The 24,335-nt window shown below is 43.9% G+C and overlaps 1 protein-coding gene across 1 annotated transcript in view; it reads left to right on the top strand.

The window, feature by feature from the left end:
* Nucleotides 1-24,335, top strand: part of LOC142741696 (retinal guanylyl cyclase 2-like) — a 105,534-nt gene that overhangs the window by 37,888 nt on the left and 43,311 nt on the right. The window contains exons 4-7 of the mRNA XM_075851040.1: nt 9,801-9,885; nt 12,010-12,106; nt 18,871-18,999; nt 22,268-22,348. Of these exons, the coding sequence (XP_075707155.1) occupies nt 9,801-9,885; nt 12,010-12,106; nt 18,871-18,999; nt 22,268-22,348 (392 nt within the window). The remainder of the gene's footprint in view (nt 1-9,800; nt 9,886-12,009; nt 12,107-18,870; nt 19,000-22,267; nt 22,349-24,335) is intronic.

Genomic DNA, 24,335 nt, shown 5'->3' with positions numbered 1-24,335 from the left:
TATATCTATATGACACAGAAAGTTCTCTTAACCCCTTCCCCCTGCCTGTATTCGGGGCCTTTAATGACCGAGCAATTTTTTTTATTTTTTACATCGTCACATTCAAAGAGCTATAACGTTTTTTATTTTCACGTGGACATGGCTGTATGAGGGCTTGTTTTTTGCGGGAGTTTTGAGTTGTATTTTTCAATGGCACCATTTTGGGGTATACAGAATTTGTAACTTTTTTTAACTTTTATAAACTTTTTAAATAAAAAAATAAGCAATTTAGCCATTGTTCTATGCATTTTAAATTGACACCGGTCACCATGCGGCATAAATCACATGCCACCTTTATTCCATGGGTCGGTACGATTATGACAATACCAAATATGTAGAGTTTTTTTTATGTTTTACGACTTTTGCAGAATAAAAACACTTTTGAACTAAAATAATTTTATTTTGCATCGCCGCTTTCCAAGAGCCGTAACTTTTTTATTTTTCCGTCGATGTCGCCATATGAGGGCTTGTTTTTTGCGGGACTTCATTGTTACCATTTTGGCGTACATGGAACTTATTGATTAACCTTAATTATTATTTTTTGGGGGGATTGGAAAAAAATAGCAATTTTGCCGTTGTTTTTTGAGGTTTTTTTTATGGCGTTCACCTTGCAGTTTAAAAGTATGTTCACACGGCTTATTTACGGACGTAACTCGGGCGTTTTACGCCTCGATTTACGTCCGAAAATGCGGCTGTTTGGCATTGGCAAACATCTGCCCATTCATTAGATTGGGTCTTACGATGTTCTGTGCACACGGTCATTTTTTTTATGCGCCGCTGTCAAAAGGCGGGGTGTAAAAAAGACGCCCGCGTCAAAGAAGTGCCTGGCACTTCTTCATACGTAAATGGAGCCGTTTTCCATGGACTCCATAGAAAACCAGCTCCATTTAACATCCGTAATGGACGCAGCAAAAAGCGCCTCAACATGCCATTACGGCTGAAATTACGGAGCTGTTTTCTCCTGAAAACAGCCCCGTAATTTCAGCCATTACGGACGCTGCCGTGTGAACATACCCTAAATAATATGGTAACTTTATTTTCTGGGTCATTACGATTGCGGCGATGCCATATATGTGGTTTTTATTTATCTTTTACACTTTTACTAAATAAAACCACTTTTTATGAAAAAAAAATGTTTTTCTTTTCTATTCTGTGTACCTTTATTAATAATTGTTATTTCACATTGATTATTTTTTCAGTCCTACTAGGGGACTTCACTATGCGATCTTTTGATCGCTTATCTAATGCTATCAGTAAAAATATAGGTCTTAGGCCTTATTCACACGAACGAGCGTCGCACGGGCCTATGACAGTGAATGGGGCCGTTCAGACTGTCATTGATTTTCACGCAGCGTATTTACGCTTCGTAAAACTCACGACATGTCCTATACTTGCCCGTGTTTCACGCAGCACGCACCCATTGAAGTCAATGGGTGCGTGCAAATCCCGCATGGCACACAGACGCACTTCAGGGTGGCGCACGCGATTCGCGCTACAGATGGTAAAGAAGAGAAGGGAAACATAAAATCCCCCCCTTCTTTACTGTGTCGTCACATAAAAACAGAGTGTCATAATGATGCCGGCTGCGCGAAAATCACGCAGCCACGCACCATATACAGATGCCACACGGACACGTTCGTGTGAATAAGGCCTAATAGGTATATAGCCAGGGCAAGCCTGGGGTCCTTAGTTAGTCAGGACTTTCCATCCCCTTAACCACCACCATGCCATAATATCTGATGTGCATACGTTTTTAACCCCTTTCCGCCATAGCCATTTTTTATTTTTTTCCTCCCCGTCTCCTAAAAACCATAACCTTTTTATTTTTCCGGCGACATAGCCGTATTTGAGCTTTTTTTTTTTTTGTTAGACAAGTTGTAGTTTTTAATGGCACCATATAATGTACTGGCAAACATTTAAAAATATATTTTGGGGGTGGAATAATAAAAAAAACAAGCAATTTAGTTGATTTTTATTGTTTCGTTTTTACGGAGTTCAACGAGCGGTAAAAACGGCATGTTCATTTTATTCTGCAGGTCAATACGATTCCGGCGATACCAAATGTATATATTTTTTTAGATATTTTACGACTTTTACAAAATAAAAACAATTTGTGAAAAAATCATTATATTCTGAGACTCTTAACCGTTTTATTTTTATTACATGTACGATGGGTGTCGGGAAGGGGTTAAATATGCCGCTCTGCTGTATATACTGGCTGATGCAGCATAACCTAGAAAAACAACTTATAATACAGCGTGCACTGTATGCAAATTATCTGTGAAGAGTCATTTGAAGAGTCATTTGGGCGTAGCCGCGGTGCTGAAGAGTCAGGTAGTCCGGTCCCTAAACCCTAGGCTGTGTTATGTCATTACAAGCCAACTTGGGGGAAGTCACGCACTTTGGATGCATATTACATTCCAAAAAATATATATGTATTTTTTTAATAACCTCTAAACTCCACGTGTGAACCAATCATTGGTAGTAAATCCCACTCCATGTGAAGCCACGACTCGAAAACCACACCCTCTTATTAACTGTGGAAACCTTGACTGTATTTTTGGTTGAAAGAGGTGGCAATCCTACTGAACACCCAAGAGGCAAAGCAGAAATGGTAATTTACAGATTCTGCCCCCTTGGTCACCACATACACAGTGGCATAGCCGGAGCCTATATGGGTCCATTGTGATCACCGGGAGACTGATCATGTGGGCAAGCTGCTGGCTCTCACTAGACCAATCTCAGCGCCAGTTGTGACAGTCACGTTATCAGGGATGGCTTCCCCTGAAACGGGGGCTCTTATGGGAGTTGTAGTTAAAGGGGAAATATGTAGTGTTAAAAATATCTATAAAAAAAGGGAGGTCTTTTCTGACTTCTTGAGGGACGCATCATAAAATAGAAAATACTAGTCCCAGCACATTAATCCTACCGAGGAGCAAAATAAATGTCAGGCAATGACAGCCAAAATACACAGTGGAGTCCCATTATTATGATCAGCAGCTGATATCCAGAGTAACCGACGTGTGCAGCACGGACAGCAGTAGACGGCCCGGGAGTGACTCAATAAGTTGCTAGTCGGTGGTATCTGGTATCTGGCCCCATCTGACTGCAGAGCATCCCACATTTACTGGAGGGTGCGCGGAGGAGTATCCATAGAGCGAACAAGACTATCGAGGCCCCACAGAGGCTCAGTTGGGTTCCAGTCTGGAGAATTAGGGGCCGGGGAAGTACTTGGAGGTCTTGGTCGTGCTCTTCCAACCACTGCCGGACATTTCTAGTCGTGTGACATGTCGCATTATCTTGCTGGAAGATTCTATCTGCCCCAGGGAAGACAATCAGCATGTATGGGGGGGGACGTGATCTAAAACGATGGATTTATACCCAAATCGCTTCAGAGCCGTCCACATGGATGAGTGGCCCAGAGAACGCCATGAAAGAATCCCCCGACCTTAACGCTGCCGCCACCGGCTCGTGTTCCTCCATCAATGGTTGCCGGGTGTTTGTTCTCTGATGTTTCTCGCCTGACACGCCAACATCCATCCGTTCAATGAAGCAGAAATAAATACATAATATTTGTAAATAGCAAAAAAGAATTACTATGTGTGTAATAATGATAGAAAAAAGCTATTTATTACAAAAAGATGCAAAAATAAAAGTCCTCCCTTAGTATCATTTTCTAACTATTCAGTGAAAAACTGTGAAAAATTCTCACAACCTCTGTCTGACTGTAAGGCAAATGGCTGCAGCAGGAGCCCTTCCCCACTTCTCTGTCTGAAATAGGAGACCAGTAACGATAAGCTCCGCTCCATTTCCTAAGCCCCGCCCCCTCTTCCATATGCCTGCCAACAATGGAAGAGATCAGGAGAAAATGAATGCCTGTGTTTTCTGCAAGTCTGTTTAGAAGACGGACAAACACTAGGGGAATTTTTACGTCTGATTTTTTTTAGACCTTTTTAGATTCAAAGGGGTTGTCGAATATGAGAAGACACGGCTGCTTTCTTCCAAAAGCAGCGCCACACCTGTCCACAGGTTGTATATGGAGCTCTGCCCCATTTACTTCAATGGAGTTCTGTGCCTTTACATTAGTTGGTGTGACGTTTTTGGTTTTAGTCACTGCCTGTTTTTTTTGTGTACAGTCCTATGATGTCAGTTTTTTGGAATATTTTTGTGATATTTAAAGGACTTTTGGGTTTTATGTAAATGAAGCTTAAAGGGGTATTTCCCCTATTATAATTTTATGGCATATAACTAGGATAAACCCAATAAAACGTTCTGAAAATTTCTAATATACTTTGTGTTTCAATTCTTTATTAGTGTCAAGATCTACTAATGTATTGCAGTATATCGTGATTCTGACAGACAGGGCTTCACAGGAGTACAAAGATGGTGGACCTGGGGCCTTCATCAGGCCCCCAGGCTGCCATGCCAACCAACAGCACCCCCCCCAATCTCGCCCAGGACCTTTGTGTCTCCATGGTTACAGACTACAAACAAGCCCTGTGTAGTCTGATCCTGCAGTCATGTGTTACTCCACTCCCTCTATCCTGCTTCTTATTATCCTACAGACAGTACAAAAAGAGGCACATGGAAGAGAGAAACATCTGACTGCAGGGTGAGGCCTCAAGAACACATCCGTTGCCAAATATATGGCCGTGAACCACGGATCCGCGAAACACGGACTGCACACGGATGGCTACCGCGTGCAGTCCCTTATTTTAACGGACCAAATAAAAAGAATGGCCGAGACTGATCCGCAAAAAACAGACAGGAATAGGAACTGTTCTATTTTTGTCGGAACGGCCACAGGGTCCCGTTAAAAACACGGAAGTGTGCGTGGCCCCATAGAAATGAATGGGTCAGTGTGCTATACGTTAAAAAAATAAATGAAGCATTTCACTGAAGTGGGTATGAGGCCTTAGGCCTTGTTCAGACAAACGTTGTCTACGTCCGCGTGCTGTCCATCAAATGCATTAAATACGGTCAGTTTTTTGCGGACGCAAAATGGACACGCTCGTCTGAATCAGGCCTTAGACTACACAGGGTTTATTTGTAGTCTGAAACCATGAAGACACTTATCCTATATCTGTTTCGTTACTAGGAGGTTCAGGACAATTTTTACACTACATTTTAACCCCTTAATGACCGCCGATACGCCTTTTCACGGCAGTCATTAAGGTACTCCATTCTAGGGCACAACCATTTTCACGGCGGCCTAATCAACGTGCTGCACGGGTGTCCCATGCAGGCTGGTACGGGGGTTCGGCTGTCTGATGACAGCTGGGCTCCTGCTCCAACGGTAGCGATCGAAGTTTACTTAGATCGCGACCGTTTAACCCCTCAAATGCCGCGGTCATTAGCGACCGCTGCATCTGAGTAGTTTACAGAGAGAGGAAGCTCCCTCTGTCACCCATCGGCGGCCCGTAAATTCAATTACGGGCATCTGATGGGTTGCCATGGCAGCCGGGGGCCTAACAAAGGCACGTCCTAATAGATTGCCTGTCAGTTTTACACTATACGAAGTATACCAAAGCATTATATCTGCGATCTAAAAATCGCACAGTGAAGTCCCCGGGTGGGACTGAAAAAATAAGTGATGTGAAATAAAAAATATTAAAAGCTACACAGAAAAAAAAACAAAACATTTTTTTCCTCTAAAAAATGGTTTGATTTAGTAAAAGCGTAAAAATAAAATAAAAACGACACATATATGGTATCCCGCAATCGTAATGACCCAAAAAATAAACTTAGCACATTATTTAAACTGCAAGTTGAACGCCGTAAAAAAAAAAACAACGCAAAATACAACGGCAAAATTGCTATTGTTTTCCAATCTACCCCCCCCCCCCAAAAAATAAAAGGTTAATCAATAAGTCCCATGTAACCCAAAATGGTAGCAATGAAGTTGCGTAAAAAACAACCCCATATGTGGCGACATTGACGGAAAAATAAAAAAGTTACGGCTCTTGGAAAGCGCCGATGCAAAATAAAATGATTTTAGTTCAAAAGTGTTTATATTCTGTAAAAGTCGTAAAACATTAAAAAAAATCGACATATTTGGTATCGCCGTAATCGTACCGACCCATGGAATAAAGGTGGCATGTGATTTACGCCACACGGTAAACGGCGTAAATGTAAAATACATAGAACGATGGCTAAATTACGGTTACAGCCGTGTCCACGTGAAAACAAAAAACAGTTGTAGCTCTTTGAATGATAGAAAAACTAAAAAAATTGCTTGGTCATTAGGGTCCAGAATGCAGGCAGAGGGAAGGGTTAAAATAAAAAAATATATATTAAAACCCCGATACCTATATACTTTATAAGAGCAGACACCTGGCACAATGTGAAAATGACAACCAGCAGTTTACCCTCATGGGCGCCTTCATGCAATTTTGCGTCAAAGTGCAATTTTTTGAAAAAACTGCATCAAAAGTTATGTTTGTGACTAAATGTGTGACCCGAACGAGTCTGAGGTTCACAACTACCCCTAAAGATAAATGTGTAAGATGTTCAGAGTTCACACACGTCACTTATATCTACGTTTACCTGCATATATCTCCAAATAATCACCAGAACTGAAGGGACCAAAAATCTCAGAGACTCCGTTGCCGGTGAACATTCGAGTGATGGAGTCAACAAATGTCCTGATTAGGAGCAGGGGTTGGGGGGGGGGGGGGGGGTTAGATCTGTTACTGCTCATCTACTCACGTCAGTAGTAGGGGAAAAAGTGACCACATGATCCTCTCTGATTGGTAGGAGCGATGATAACATGTAGAAAAGTTCCTGTATCGCCCCCCTGGGGTCACTGAAGGTTGTGCAGCGTGAGATATGAAAGTACTGCTCTAACTCCCTATAGGAGACTTAGGCTGCGTTCACACTGAGTTTTTTGTGAGCAGAAAATCTGCCTCAAAATTCCGTTTGGAATTTTGAGGCAGATTTTGATCTGCCTGCCCGCAGTTTTTAGCGCCGTTTTTCACCCACGGCCATTGAGCGCCGCAGGTAAAGAACGCGGCGAAATACGCTTTCTCTGCCTCCCATTGATGTCAATGGGAGGTCAGAGATGTAAACGCCCAATACGCCTCCGCCTCTCATTGAAATCAATGGGAGGCATTTTGACCCATTTTTTGGCGCGTTTTCCGACGCAGTTTCCGCGTAAAAAAACGTGTCAAAACACTCTGTGTGAACTTACCCTAATAGAAGTCAATGGAGTTGGAAAATACAGATCCATATTTTGGACTTATTTAAAGAGGCTCTGTCACCATATTATAAGTGGCCTATCTTGTACATGATGTGATCGGCGCGGTAATGTAGATTACAGCAGTGTTTTTATTTAAAAAAAACGATCATTTTTGACTGAGTTATGACCTATATTAGCTTTATGCTAATGAGTTTCTCAATGGACAACTGGGCATGTTTTACTATATGACCAAGTGGGCGTTGTGGAGAGAAGTGTATGACGCTGACCAATCAGTGACCAATCAGTGACCAATCAGCATCATACACTCCTCTCCATTCATTTACACAGCACATAGTGATCTAGCTATATCGCTATGTGCAGTCACATAAACACACAATAACATTATGGCAGTGTCCTGACAGTGAATATACATCACCTCCAGCCTGGACGTGATGTGTATTGTGAATCTTGACCACTTCTGTAGCATCTCTGTGATTTAGAGCATAGCAGGCATAGTCTCGCGAGATTACTCTGTAAGCTGTTATTCACAGCGAGATCTCGCTGTGCTGTAAATCACAGAGACGCTACAGAAGTGGTCAGGAGAATGAATACACATCACGTCCTGGCTGGAGGTGATGTATATTCATTGTCATGACACATAAGTAGCGTTATAGTGCGTTTATGTGACTGCACATAGCGATATAGATATATCACTATCTGCAGAGTAAATGAATGGAGAGAAGTGTATGACGCTGATTGGTCACTGATTGGTCACTGATTGGTCACTGATTGGTCAGCGTCATACACTCCTCTGTACAACGCCCACTTGGTCATATAGTAAAACGCGCCCAGTTGTCCATTCAGAAACTCATTAGCATAAAGCTAAAATAGGTCATAACTCCATCAAAAATGATCGTTTTTCTAAATAAAAAGAAAATTCTCTAATCTACATTACAGCGCCGATCACATAATGTACAATATAGGCCACTTATAATGTGCTGACAGAGCTGCTTTAATGTCTATGGGAAAAAATTGTGATATATGTTCATCAGAGTCTATAATATGGATCCATATTGTCCCCATAATAGATGATAGAGATGATAGGGACCATAATATGGATCCATATTGTCCCAATAGTAGATGATAGGGATGATAGAGACCATAATATGGATCCATATTTTCCCATTGCAGATGATAGAGACCATAATATGGATCCATATGGTCCCCATAGTAGATGATAGAGATGATAGACCATAATATGGATCCATATTGTCCCCATAGTAGATGATAGAGACCATAATATGGATCCATATGGTCCCCATAGTAGATGATAGAGACCATAACATGGATCCATATTGTTCCCATAGTAGATGATAGAGACCATAATATGGATCCATATTGTCCCCATAGTAGATGATAGGGATGATAGAGACCATAATATGGATCCATATTGTCCCCGTGGTAGATGATAGAGACCATAATATGGATCCAGATTGTTCCTATAGTAGATTATATAGATGATAGAGACCATAATATGGATCCATATTGTCCCCATAGTAGATGATAGAGATGATAGAGACCATAATATGGATCAATATTGTCCCCATAGTAGATGATAGAGACCATAACATGGATCCATATTGTCCCCATAGTAGATGATAGAGATGATAGAGATGATAGATGTCACGATGCAGGGTGTGGACCCACTGAGCCGTGCCACGTAGCGGGATGGCAGCTGGCCAAACAGGTAAGTACAGAGTTCAATTAGTTCAGCGAGGGTACCTGAGGCAATCATAGGCAGTAGCGAGGCAGGCACGTCCAGGACCAGGCGGCGGGAAGTCGTCAGGTGAGGCGTAGTAGATCAAGCGTAGACTGTAGCACAGCACGGCAATAGCACAGCACAGCAATAGCACTAAGTAGCACGGAAATAGGATACGGGATACAGGAGCAAGGTACACTGGGAAACTGGAAGACACTGGGAGACCATAAGCACGACAAACAATGGGTAACGAACAACGCTCTGGCAAAGAGCAAGAGGACAGAGCCCTTTTTATAGCCCAGGGCATACTGGGCTAGATTGCAGACTTCCTGCAAAAATGTGCGCACTGGCCCTTTAAGGCTGTGCACGCGCGCGCCGTAGACACTCGAAGTCCAGAAGTGAGTGTCGGCGCCTCACAGGAGGACAACGCTGCAGCGAAGTAAGATGTCCATGGCCACGGCCGTCGAGGTTAACGACCGAACGACGGACCATGGCCATAGACGTTACAATAGAGACCATAATATGGATCCATATTTTCCCCATAGTAGATGATAGAGACCATAATATGGATCCATATTGTCCCCATAGTAGATGATAGAGACCATAATATGGATCCATATTGTCCCCATAGTAGATGATAGAGACCATAATATGGAACTATGTTGATTCTATGGGAAACCACAAAATTCTTCGGACTTCCATATACATTGTGGATTGGGGTACATTTTTGTGCTCTTCTTTACTCCCCATGTTTTAGGGGTTTTTCATAGAGTCATTTATATCACTCTTCTGACCTGTAGTAGTAATACTCATTGTGTATTTCAGGTATTGAACCATCTATTGTCATCCTGGTGTTCGGCTTGGTATTTGCCTTGGCATTATGTGGCGTCGCCGTCTCTTATCTCATCAGGTAAATACTTATTTTCATTACATCTTTGCTTAAAGGGTGTGTATACTTTTGCAACCTTTTTTCTTGCTCCAATGCATCTAAAATGAACAAAAATGAAGCAAATAGTCTTGATTAAGAAAAATCGCCTACCGTTTTGTGTATACAGTTCTTATGCGGACCTATGTTTTTCCATAGTTCAAAGCTACAAACAAACCTGATCCTGCAGTCATGTGTTACTCCACTTTCTTCTGCTCCTTCTAGTTACTAATCTACAGACAGAAGTAGAGGAGACAAAGAAACATGACGACAGGATCAGACTACACAGAGTTTGTTTGTAGTCTGTAACCAGGGAAACACATAGCTCTGCATAGGAGCTGTATACACAAAACGGTAAGCGATTTTTCTTTTTTACCAAGTCTATTTGCAAACTTGGCTCAATTATTTTTAGATGACTTGGTGCCATACAAAAAAATGGTTTCAAAGGTGGACATACCCTTTAAGCAGGAAGAGCAATAAGTTTCAGTGCACCATTAAACTCTTATTGTAGCATGCTCCTTTGATGGTTGTCCGTGTTGTCAGTCCGTATTGGTATTTATTCAGTCTCTTTCATTTTCCTGGTCTTTACAGCCTTATAAATCCACCTTTAATGCAAGGTATCTGTCCTTCTGACCTGGTTGCTCATCTTTGGTTGACGACACAATGAAATAATCTCTGGGATTAAAATTGTGATCATTGTTTAACTTGTTGCAAATCCTGAAAACATGATATTAGAGTGAATTTTCAGTGTTTGTTGTAAGGTTGATTGGTTTATGGTTTTTATGTGTTTCGTCAATAAACCTTAGGGACAGAGTGTTGGCCACAGAACTAGGATTATAGTCCTACAGTATAGATGTCATGCGTTGATCATGATGGACAATGGGAGTATATACGTACATATTTCCTACTGTATACACTACCCTACTTGGACAATCCTGCCTTATTACGACATGGGGTCAACCAGGCGTGTAGCTAGTGGGGACTGGTGAGCCAGATTCTGGTTGTGTGTGTGGGGGGGGGGGGGGTTTCCACTGGCGCCAGCAGAATGAATTTACAATACAATTTTATATCGGGGATACATACTATTTTGGCAACAAGTGGAGGAGAGCTGGGCCACCACTCGGTAATAAAAACCTGATGGTTTGGTTGATGACGTCACCATACAGGAATTTGTATCTATTACTTTGTAGGGGAAGGGGCCCCAAACTAAAACATTGCCACGGGTGAAACAAAGCCTAGCTTCTTTCCTGGTCTTAGTGGAGGAAGGTCCCACAGTTAGTTGCTCTGGAGGACCACCAGCCTGAATGCGTTCCATGGACGTCTATTGATTTCAGTGGAGGCCATGTAATGCTTTATACTCTGCTAGGCACTGATCTAGAAGTAGAAGTTGCTATAATGGTGCACAGTATAGAACAGAGTATAGAACAGTATAGAACACAGAATAGAGTACCAGCATTCTATGGGTTGAGATGTGTCAAGATTGATAGGTCGTGGTGACAATATCTACGACACTGTAAAGGATCTGCCAGGCACAACTTCTGTGTCTACGCCCATAGGTAATCAGTCTGCACCTGAGTCTATGTCTCTGAGACTGACTCCATCTTCCACCACTCAGGATGGCATGCTTAGGAGTGGGAGAGCCTATCGCAGCCTGGCCAGACGGAGCTAGCTCCCGCCCTCTGTCTATTTATACCTGCCTTTCCTGTTCCTCCTTTGCTTGTGATTCTTCTCGTGTGGTTTCCTGGCCCAGCTACAGCTTCTACTATTTGATCCTGCTCCATACTGACCCTGGCTTACTCACTACTCTCCTGCTCTGCGTTTGGTACCTCGTACACTCCTGGTTTGACTCGGCTCGTTCACCACTCTTGTTGCACACGGTGTTGCCGTGGGCAACTGCCCCTTTCCCTTTGCTTTGTGTTCCCTTGTCTGTTTGTCTCGTGCACTTACTGAGCATAGGGACCGCCGCCCAGTTGTACCCCGTCGCCTAGGGCGGGTCGTTGCAAGTAGGCAGGGACAGAGTGGCGGGTAGATTAGGGCTCACTTGTCCGTTTCCCTATCCCCGTCATTACAGACACGTTCTATGTTGTCCACATTCCTGTAATATTCCAGACACAGCATCCTCCAGATACAACTGGTGAAGGGACCCAACAAAATACTACTGTCTCTGGATGACCTGACGTTTATCAACCCCAAGCTGAGTGTAAAGGTAAGATGGTGAAAGTCTTGTCGTCTTTGTCTGTTTCTCCATATTTCCCTTGTCCATCTTATTTCTTCTCCTTTATCTTTTGCTTCTCTCATTCATTTTCTTCCTCTTCTCCATCATCTTTCTTCTTCTCATTGATCATTTTCCTTCCTTTTTTTCCCCTCTAATTTCATCTTCTTTTTCTATATCTTTTACTCTTCTTCTTTCTCACCTCCATCATCATCTTAGTCTTTTCCATCTCCTTCCACTTCTCTTTCACGTTCTTTTTCTTCTTACTCTTCTTCTTATCTTCCTCCTCCATCATGGACTTATCATCTTATCTTCCTCCTTCTTCTTTTTCTTATCCTGAATCATCTTCTCTCTCATCTACTAATTCTTTTACTTATTTCCCTCTATCATCTGATTCTTCCTTCCCCTCCAGGGGTAAACGCAGGATTTTTAAAAAGGAGGGTTTCCGAATGCGTACTTTATAAACCAAGGATTTTTTGCAGAGCTCCCACTACCCTCTGGTTTTAACGCTACGAGTAGTGGTCTGCACATATCCACCAGCCGAGCCCTTTATATTACAAGCTCTAGTATAAGGGGCTAGGCTAGTGGATATGTGTTGACCACTACTGAGCGTCAGAATCAGTGTAGATAGTGCCACACTCAGTGCCCCCTGTAAATAGTGCCACAGTGCCCATTTTGATAGTGTCACACACAGTGCCCATGTAGATAGCGCCACAGTGCCCCCTGTCGATAATGCCACAGTGCCTATGTAGATAATGCCCCTTTTAGATAATGCCACACTCGCCTGTCCCTGTTCCCATGTCATCTTCCAGCAATGCAGGCCTGGTCTCTTCTGACCAGGCCTGCATCACAAGAATGCTGGGGAAGGGAAACTAAGGAAGCGGATACAATTGAGTGCCAAGGCCCATGTCACAGGAGGGTTTCATGGCAACTGGAACCCCCCCTGCTGCCGCTTCTGCCCTCCATCATATTTTCTTTCTTGCCATCCATCAAGATTTTCTTTCTCCTTATGCTCTTCTTTGTCTTTTTGTCCCTCTTCTTCTCTTTCTTTTCTTTTCTTCTTCTTCTTCCTCCTCTTCTTTTTTCTCCCTCCCTATTTCTCTTTCTCTCTTCTTTTTTCTTCCTCTTCTACCTCCTTCTTTTTATTATTCTTATTTTTCCTCCATCCTTAGGCTTTCTCTTTTGTCTTCTCCTCATCTTCTTCTTATTTTTCCTCCCTCTTTTTATTACTCCCTCTTAGGCCCCATGCACACGGCCGTAATTTTGATCTGTAATTACATTAATTTCTATTGACCACGGACACCTTCCTGTATATTTACAGGAAGGTGTCCGGGGCGTAGAAAGGCTCTGCAAAAAATAGGACATCCTTTTTTTTTATTTTTCTTTTTTCTCCCCATCTATGTTTTCTTATTTCTCTTCTTCTCTTTCCTCCTGTCTCCTCTTCCTCCTTCTTTTTCGTCTTCTTTTTCCTCTCTCCTTCTATTTCTTTCCTCATTCTCAGTGGCGGATTAAGTAGACGATGGGCCCTGGGCTGTTACCCAAACTTGGGCCCCCCTTCCGCACCGCCGCCCTGCCGTGCCCTAACTATTTTTAACACTACCTTTTTGGGCAAGCATTAACAAATGGGTGTTACGGATTCCCCTTGTCACAGGGCTGTGTCCCTACATACTGACAGTATCACACTGTCCTGGGACACATCCTCCTGACAAGGGGAATTGTCTATCAGTCCCGGACTGCAGAAAGACTTTTTGTGAAATACAAGGATTTCCTATAATAAAAATGTCAGGAGAGGTGACAAATTCTCTATAAATCTAGTGACTCACAGGTGACGACGTCTCAGATTCTAGTAGTTTTTTTTCCTCTTTTCTTCTCCATCCGGTCCAGCGCTCATGACGACTTCTCCCGTCCATGACTCATTTCTGCAGAATTTGCCACTCAGATGTCTTCGACTCCTCACTTTTCCAACATTTCCACACTTATAAATGAAAATAAAGTTATCATGATCCCACATACTGTACCCCTAAATATAATAGCACCAAACACTGCGCACCTGAATATAATAATACCATACACTGTAAAACACCACATACACACAGCCCCCTGTACAAAGTGCCACACACAGCCCCCTGTAGATATTACACCCCCCATAGATAGCACCACACACAGCCCCCTGTACATAGTGGCACACACAGCCCCCTGTACATAGTGGCACAAACAGCCCCCTGTACATTGCGCCACACACACAGCCCCCCTGTAGATAGCACCAGATACAGCCCCACTGTAGATATCTCCACACACAGCCCCCCTGTACATAGTGGCACACACAGCCCCCTGTACATAGTGGCACACACAGCCCCCTGTACATAGTGCCACACACAGCCCCCTGTACATAGTGCCACACACAGCCCCCTGTAGATATTACACCCCCTCCATAGATAGCGCCACACACAGCCCCCTGTACATAGTGCCACACACAGCCCCTGTGGATATTACACCCCCTCCATAGATAGTGCCACACACAGCCCCCTGTTGATATCACACATCCCCCCGTAGAGAGCGTTACACACAGCCCCCTATATATACAAATGAATATCCCCCCAAACGGAAATCTTTAGCAAAGGTTCCATCGCCATTTAGATCAATGGTGATGCAAATGGAAGCTAAGGTTTCCATTTGCTTTCCGTTGAGGGGTTAACCAGACGGAACCCCTCAACGGAAGGGCAGCGGTGATGTGAACAGGGCCTTAGATACAGGACCCTAGATACAGGGCCCAGGTGCATGTGTGATACTGTTTGTTGGACCCTGTATCTAAGCTTAATGTGGGCTTAGATACAGGGTGCAGCAGACAGTATTCTTATGCAGTATAAGCTGGAGCCCTGTATCTAAGCCTAACACATGGTAGGCTTTAAAGGCTGTCCAGTCCCTAAACATTGATGGCCTATCCTCAGTATAGGCCATCAATAGCTGATTGGTTGGGGTCAGACACCCGGGACCCCCGCCAATCAGCTGTTTTGAAGGGGTTGCAGCCGCTCGTACGAGAGCTGCTTCCTCATTTCCCTCACTTGCTCACACTGTGAATCGCTGACACGTCCGTGTCGGCGATTCAGTGTAAGAAAGTGATCGGAATTAAGGGGAAGTAGCCAGGGGTGTAACTAGGAAAGACTGGGCCACATAGCAGACTTTTGACTGGGGCCCCCCCCTCCCCTGGGTGTCACACAACCCCCCCTTGTAGATAGTGCCATTTTTACAGCCCCCCCCTGTAGATAACGCCGTACAGCCCCCTGTAGATAACGCCGTACAGCCCCCTGTAGATAACGCCATACAGCCCCCCTGTAGATAACGCCATACAGCCCCCTGTAGATAACTCCATACAGCCCCCCCTGTAGATAAAGCCATACAGTCCCCCTCTGTAGGTAACGCCATACAGCCCCCTCTGTAGGTAACGCCATACAGCCCCCTTCTGTAGGTAACGCCATACAGACCCCCTCTGTAGGTAACGCCATACAGCCCCCTCTGTAGATAACGCCATACAGCCCCCACTGTAGAGAATGCCATACAGCCCCCCTGTAGATAACGCCATACAGCCCCCCCTATAGTGAACGCCATACAGCCCCCTGTAGATAACGCCATACAGCCCCCTGTAGATAATGCCATACAGCCCCCCCTGTAGATAACGCCATACAGCCCCCTCTGTAGATAACGCCATACAGCCCCCTCTGTAGATAACGCCATACAGCCCCTTCTGTAGATAACGCCATACAGCCCCCTCTGTAGATAACGCCATACAGCCCCCTCTTTAGATAACGCCATACAGCCCCCCCTGTAGGTAACGCCATACAGCCCCCCTGTAGATAGTGCCATACAGCCCCCCCTGTAGGTAACGCCATACAGAGCCCCCCTGTAGGTAACGCTATACAGCCCCCCTGTAGGTAATGCCATGCAGCCCCAACCCCCCAAAAAAATCCGACCTATAGTGTGTCCTACAAAAGACATGCATCCCCTATCCACAGGATAGGGCATACATGTGTGATCGCACAAGCGCGACCGGCGCTCCATTCATTTCTACGGAGCTGCCGACACAGACCCCGGAAGTCCGAGGCTTGTGATGGAGAACTTCAGGGGACTTTCAGTCCCCCGTTCTCCCTATCAGTGCCAGCGATCACACATGTATCCCCTATCCTGTGGATAGGGGATACATGTCTTATGTAGGAACAACCCGTTTAATGGCAGAGGGGGGAGATACCTCCCTGCTCTGCAGTAGTGTTCAGTGGAGTCGCGTTGTAGCAGCCATAGCGGCAGCTAGCGGAGCCTCCGGCCATGGTGGGGCCCCGTGCCGGCGGGCGACACGGGCCCCCTCATGCCGCGGGCCCAGTAGCAGCCGCTACGGCTGCTACAGCGGTAGTTACGCAACTGGAAGTAGCGCTCGTACGAGCGGCTGCAACCCCTTCAAAACAGCTGATTAGCGGGGGTCCCAGGTGTCTGACCCCAACCCATCAGCAAGACACTAACATTAAACTTACCTCCTCTTCGGCCGCAGGTCCTCACTCCAAGTGTCGGGATGCTGTGCGCAGCGCATAGCATCGTGACGTTATGCGCTGCGCACAGCGCTGTGACGTCAGAACCTCTGATGCGCTCCAGGAAGAGGAGGGGTAAGTACTGTCAGTTACTATAGTAACAGGGGCCCGTGTAGTTTATTACATAGGCCCCAGTTACTATAGTAACTTTTCATTGATGTGTGAATGTGGCTGACGCTAGCACCGGGGCCCCGTCCGGTGCTAGCGACGCCACACCGGGTATGAGGGGGGCCATGTGATCATGTGTGGTTCGGCCGGCCATGGGCCCCCCGGGAGCCTTGGGCCCCGGGCGGCCGCCCGAACCGCCCTAATGATAATCCGCCACGACTCATTCTCTTCCTACTTCATCTTCTCCTTCCTCCTCATCTTCTTATATTTCCTCCCTCTTTTTATTTCTCCTTCTTACTCTTCTTATTTTCCTCCCTCCTTTTTCCTTCCATCTTCCTTTTCTCCTCCTTTTTCCTTCTTTAATTGATTTTTTTTCTTTGTCCTCTATCATCATCTTCTTCTTATTCCCATTCTTCTTCTTTTTTTTTCTCCCAAACTTCTTTCTCTTCTTCTGTTCCTTCCCCCCTCTCCCTCCTCCTCCTTCTTGTTCTTTTTCCTCATTCCGTCTTCTTTTTCCTCCCTCCCTCCATCTCTTCCTCTTTCGTCTTCTTCTTCCTCCTCATCTTCTTCTTATTTTTCCTCCCTCTTTTTATTTATCCTTCTTACTCTTCTTATTTTCCTCCTTTTCACTCTCATTTTCTCTTTCTTCTTCTTTTTCCTTCTTTCATTGTCTTTTTCCACCCTCCTTTTCTTCCTCTTTTTCTCTTATTGTCCTCTGTCATCTTGTTCTTTTCTTCTCCTTTCTTCTTCTTTTTCTTCTCTTCTACTTCTTTTTCTTCTCCTCCTCCTTCTCATTCTTCTTCTTCTCCTTCTCCTTCTTCTGCTTTACCTTTTTCTTCTTTTTTCTCCCCACCTATGTCTCCTTCTTTTTCTTCTTTTTCCTCTTTCTCCTTCTACTTCTTCTTGCTCTTTTTCCTCCCTCCTTCTTCTTTTTCCTCCCTCCATCTCTTCCGCTTTTATCTTCTTATTTTTCGTCCCTATTTTTATTTCTCCTTCTTACTCTTCTTATTTTCATCCCTCCTTTTTCCTTCCATCTTCTTTTTCGCCTTCTTCATTTTCCTTCTTTCATTGTTTTTTTCCACCCTCCTTCTTTATCTTTTTCTTCCATTTTTTCTCTCTTTGTCCTCTACCATCTTTATCTTCTTCTCCTTTCTTCTTCTTCTTATTCTTTGTCTTCGTTTTCTCCTCCCTTTCTCCTATTACATTTTCTTTTAAATATATAGTGTTACAAACTTCTATGTATTATAATAAAGTGACAATTCTGACATACAGTAACATTATAGAAGATAAACTATAAGTTATTATAAAGTATAAGATAAAATATACAAACATCAAATAAAATCATCTGCAGAGCATTTCATGTGTGGTTGTCGGATATTTACATAAAGAGATTGAAGGCAGATTATGAAACTGTCAGATGTTCTCCCGCATTAGATGGGAATTATGTCTGTATTTGTATCATAAGTAGAGATGTATGAACCCCTGAGAAATGGATTCAGTCCTAATGGATCCTAATGCAGAATTATATAATAATAAATTGTTTTATAATCATAACAAAGGGTCATCTTTACTTTCATCCCAAAATCGTAGACCACCTGTCCATAGGTTATGTGTGGTATTGTAACTCAGCCCTAATCTCTTCAGTTCAAAGAGCTGCAATACCAGACACAACCCATGGATAGGTGGGGCGCTATTTTTGTGAAAAAGCAGCCATGTTTTTCTAACCCTGTACAAACCATTTAAATGTAGTGAGACAACCTCCTTTCCGTTCTATTAGGTTGTACAGGCGTCATTTGAATAGCTGCCATGTAATACTATATTTCACCAGCAGGGGAAATGTGTGGCTGTCCGCAACTCCTACTGGCGGATTACAGCCAATTATGACTTCATTTCAAACATTATAAGAAATTAATGAAAAACTTCATGTAGATGTTGTCCTTGGTTGGATTTGAACTCAGGACCCCCCACGCTGCTTTACAACCACTGAGTCGTCATCAGCATATCCTATAGTGCAAATTGGACATACAGAAAATGAAAAAGAATGACTTGAATATTTCACTTTATTTTTATTTGTAGAAGCTGAATATTGACAATATAAGTGACACCAAAAGTGTTTCCGACTGCAAAAGTATGAAATCCATGACTCGTTCACTGTCCACGAAAAGTACCATCAACCATGAGAACTCCAGCGTGGCTGTGTACGAGGTAAGCGGGCGAGAAAATAGAATGCATTTTCATGCCCCTGTCCCATACATAATATGTAGGCAGGTATTGGACCCCAGGGATGAAATCAAGAGCGCCTGATATCAGAGGCATATACAGAAATCATTTGACCCCATAGAAATATTTATAATGGACCCCACCCCCACAGAGACCTCCGCCAAAAACACTCTGCTTTAATTAAAGTTAATGTTACTCATATCAGTATATAGGAGCTCTGCTTTTCTGACTTGATAAATTATATAATTCTGGCTGCCTAAAGCCACCACTAGGGGGAGCTCGTGAAATAGGAGCTGTATAAATTTGTCGGCAACGAGCTCCCTCTAGTGGTTGGTGCAGCTAGCCACTATGATAGTGTCATAGCAAGCAGGGGCAGCAGTTCAGCGCTGGGCCCCCTCCCATGATGGGCCCCATAGCAGTCACGTGTCCTGCCCCATATGCACAAAGTGCATAGAGGGGCAAATTTACTACTGTGTTAACCTCTAAAAATTGTTGAAAAATGTACCAAAATTTGGCGCATTTCCGTTTAGATAAATTTAACTACAGATGTTTTGCACATTGCAAAAATGTCTAGAGAAGGGGCGTGGCTTAGTTGGGAAGGGGTGTGGCTTAAAATGCGCCAAAATGGAGGTCGTAGGAATTCCTGTTGAGGTTTCTTTACACTGAAGACATCATAAGGGTTTTAGACAAGTCTACAAGTCATGACGTAAAACTTCTCTGTGCTCCTAACTGCTGAGTGTGAGCTCCAAGTCGCTCGATCTATAATTCAATAGGCACATCAGGACGTAACCCTATTAGAACATCTCAGTGGGATTTGAAGACAAGTCTTGGGGCTATCTGCAGCACCGTCTTATGACAGCCGTCTTAGCTCTTTGGCAGGCAGTGAGATTATATTTTCTTCCCGTCCATTCTTAGGACCTACATTAGAAGGACCACCCATTGATTAGAAGGCGCTATAGGTTTCAGTTCGGAGTACCAGCAGCAGGATCCTTCCTCCCTATTAGCTTATTATCTGGGGAAGTGGACACCTAAAAAGGGTCCATTCAACAAGGACAACCCCTTCAAGTACAATATCCAACAACAAGTAGCATGGATAAGGAAATCTCATCATTGTCGCCAGATCATCGGGTGCCGGGTGACCAGCCAACAAGGCCTTCAGCAATAATGACCTAAAGTGAACGGGCTGAGGCAGAATTAAAATCTTCAAAGGAATTGTTTTTTTTTTTTTAGAAAGTATTAAGGTTACAGTCCGATACTCCAGCATGACTGGGACTAGGTTTGTATTGGTCCACAAAGTAGAAGAGCATCCTCCGGTGAGCCCACAATATTGGGTCCCAAAGGTTCAGCAGAAGACATCCTAATTTGGAGGTGGCTTTGGAGCCAATCACTGGCCACTAGAGTCTATTTCTTATGGGATGATCACATATAACCGATTAGATCTTATTAATGACCTGTCCTGTGTGTACAATAAGGGTATGTTCACACGAGGTCATTACGTCCGTAATTGACGGACGTATTTTGGCCGCAAGTCCCGGACCGACACAGTGCAGGGAGCCGGGCTCCTAGCATCATAGTTATGTACGATGCTAGGAGTCCCTGCCTCGCTGCCGGACAACAGTCCCGTACTGTAATCATGTTTTCAGTACGGGACAGTAGTTCCACGGAGAGGCAGGGACTCCTAGCGTCGTACATAACTATGATGCTAGGAGCCCGGCTCCCTGCACTGTGTTCGGTCCGGTACTTGCGGCCGAAATACGTCCGTCAATTACGGACGTAATGACCTCGTGTGAACATACCCTAATAGCTACAAAGATTATGATGTGACTAAAAGGGGACGTGCACAGGTTCTGTATGGATGGAGGAACGTTTCAGGTTCCTACTGCCTAATACTCGCAGCTGGATGAAGGTTGGTAGTGACCAAAAAAATGTGGGGACCCTGCTCCCTAGCAGGCCATACATATTCAAATTATGTAGACACGATCCGCCCACAATCTGTGTACGGAGGGCAGCCTCAGTGTCTGCACTGGGAAGAAAAAGTTGTATTTTAGCATGACCTTTGTTCTTCCAGAGATAAGCAGAGCCAGTAGTGTCTAACAGCCACCTATCCCTTAGGCAATAAACATGAACATTTGGCCACTGGATTTCTTCCAATTAGCAGTGCAAGAAAATGTGGCATCTCAGGCCCTAGGTGGTAGGGGCCCATAGGCAGTTGCCCCTTTTGCCCTCCCTATTACCCGAATTTTGCTTCGGTCTTCAGATTGAATTGTGCAGGAAAGATGGCGGCTGACCAGACCTCCCACCAATCTCTGTACCAAGATGGGGCATGGGGTCTATTATTGCCCGATGCCAGATTATCAGGAATTCCAGACCATTGGAACTTTACCGTATTATAAATGACAGAACTTTCTCAGAATTTGATATGCTTAGTATTTCTCCAATAAGTCCCTCATATAAAGAAGCAAGTTTCCTCCCGATAGAAAACCTTGATAATACCGACACATCTACAAAGAAAGGAGTGGAGTTCTCTGCAGCGCGTAGAACAGCGGGAGGTCCAACCCCACAAGACTAGGACGGGAGACGTTTGTAAGAAGCGTTTACTGATATCACTGGGCCATTCAGGAAGCAGCGGGGATTCTCCGTCAAATACGTCCAATTAGCCGCAATTATTTATTATGTTCTCAGGATTCGGTGGCTTTATAGAAACAACAGAACTGAATCAGGACAAGAAGATTTCACTATCTTACAATGTTTGGGATCTTAAAGGGGTTGTCCCAACAAAGAAAAACATGACTTTTTTCCAAAAACAGCGCCTCACCTGTCAACAGGTTATGTGTGGTATTGCAGTTCAGTCTCATTCAGTTCAATGGGGATGAGCTGCAATACCAGATGCAACCCATGGACAGGTGTGGCGCTATTTCTTGAAGAAAGCAGTCATGTTTTTCTAATCCTGGACAACCCATGATTATTTATAGGCTTTATAGACATTAATACAATGTTAATGTGTCGTCAAAACTAAGGGTAAGAATTATCGTCGGATTAACCCAATAGGTAATGGATAATTTTTTTTTAAAAATGGCGCCATTGTGGCAGATTACATGATGGGTGGGTTGGGTGGCCATGGACACTTAGGTAGCCACGTGCCCAGGACGGCCACCAGAACCCCCCATATTATAATCCACCACTGAGTCACTACTGGTGAGAAGTTCCCTCTAATAAATATCTGATTTGTAGTGACTGTGATATTATTTTGCAGGGAGACTGGGTTTGGCTAAAGAAGTTTGAGCCGGGCGTCTACCACGAACTGCGGCAGAGCACGACCAGCACGCTGCGCAAGGTGAGGGCAATATATGGCCATCATTTCAGTGCTGTGGATTCAAAATCCATGTTAGGTGCGTCCTTAGGGGTGTGCGGCCGGTACTGTAGGTGTCACCCCAGAGGTCTAGCACCTAAATCTTACGATCACCAGAAATCTTGATATTAATTGTATAGCAGAATTATGTAGACACTGTACAGCACTGTTGTTAGATGACTTTGTTATTTGGTTACTGTATCATGGTATTTACTGTGGCACTGTATGGCGCTGTTATATAGGTACTGTATGGTATTTGACGTTTGCAGTGTATGGTGGTATGTACTGTGGCACTGTATGGTGCTGTTATATAGGTACTGTATGGTATATGACTTCTGCAGTTTATGGTGGTATTTACTGGGGCACTGTATGGCGCTGTTATATAGGTACTGTATGGTATATGACTTTGCAGTGTATGATGGTATGTACTGTGGCACTGTATGGTGCTGTTATATAGGTACTGTATGGTATATGACTTCTGCAGTTTATGGTGGTATTTACTGGGGCACTGTATGGCGCTGTTATATAGGTACTGTATGGTATATGACTTCTGCAGTGTATGGTGGTATGTACTGTGGCACTGTATGGCGTTGTTATAGAGGTACTGTATGGTATATGACTTTTGCAGTGTATGGTGGTATTTACTGGGGCACTGTGCGGCGCTGCTATTTAGGTATTGTATAGTATATTACTTTCGCAGTGTATGGTGGTATTATTTACTTTGACATTGTGTAGCGCTGTTATATAGGTACTGTATGGTATATGACTTTGCAGTGTATGGTGGTATTTACTGTTGCACTGTGTGGCGCTGCTATTTAGGTACTGTATAGTATATTACTTTTGCAGTGTATATTAGAATTTACTGGGGCACTGTGCGGCGCTGCTATTTAGGTACTGTATGGTATATGACTGCAGTGTATAGCCGTATTTACTGTGACATTGTGTGGCGCTGCTATTTAGGTATTGTATATTATATGACTTTTGCAGTGAATGGTGGTATTATTTACTGTGGCACTGTATGGCGCTGTTATATAGGTACTGTATATTATATTACTTTTGCAGCGTATGGTGGTATTTAATGTTGCATTTTGTGCCGCAGTTATTAGGGTACTGCATGGTATATGACTGCAGTGTATGGTGGTACTTACTGTGACATTGTGTGGCGCTGTTATATAGGTATTGTATAGTATTTTACTTTTGCAGTGTATAAGGCTGGGTTCACACGACCTATTTTCAGACGTAAACGAGGCGTATTATGCCTCGTTTTATGTCTGAAAATAGGGCTCCAATACGTCGGCAAACATCTGCCCATTCATTTGAATGGGTTTGCCGACGTACTGTGCAGACGACCTGTAATTTACGCGTCGTCGTTTGACAGCTGTCAAACGACGACGCGTAAATGGACTGCCTCGGCAAAGAAGTGCAGGACACTTATATACATTATATGCAGGGCACTTCTTTGCCACGTAATTTGAGCTGTTCTTCATTGAACTCAATGAAGCACAGCTCAAGATTTACGAGCGTCTCAGACGCCTCGTAAATTACGAGGAGGAGCATTTACGTGTGAAACGAGGCAGCTGTTAACAGTCTGTCTTTTCACACGTAAATGCCTCTCGTCGTGTGAACATACCCTGATGGTATTATTTACTGTGACATTGTGTGGCGCTGTTATTTAGGTACTGTATAGTATGTGACTTTGCAGTGTATGGAGGTATTTACTGTGACATTGTGTGGCGCTGTTATTTAGGTACTGTATAGAATATTACTTTTGCAGTGTATGGTGGTATTTACTGGGGCACTGTGCGGCACTGCTATTTAGGTACTGTATGGTATATGACGATGCAGTGTATGGTGGTATTTACTGTTGCACTGTGTGGCGCTGCTATTTAGGTACTGTATAGTATATTACTTTTGCAGTGTGTGGTGGTATGTACTGTTGCACTGTGTGGCGCTACTATTTAGGTACTGTATG

This window comes from Rhinoderma darwinii, chromosome 2 (genome assembly GCF_050947455.1).
Source record: "Rhinoderma darwinii isolate aRhiDar2 chromosome 2, aRhiDar2.hap1, whole genome shotgun sequence".
NCBI lineage: Eukaryota > Metazoa > Chordata > Amphibia > Anura > Rhinodermatidae > Rhinoderma > Rhinoderma darwinii.
The sequence above is the reverse complement of the archived record's forward strand: the minus strand, read 5'-3'. Positions and strand labels throughout refer to the sequence as shown.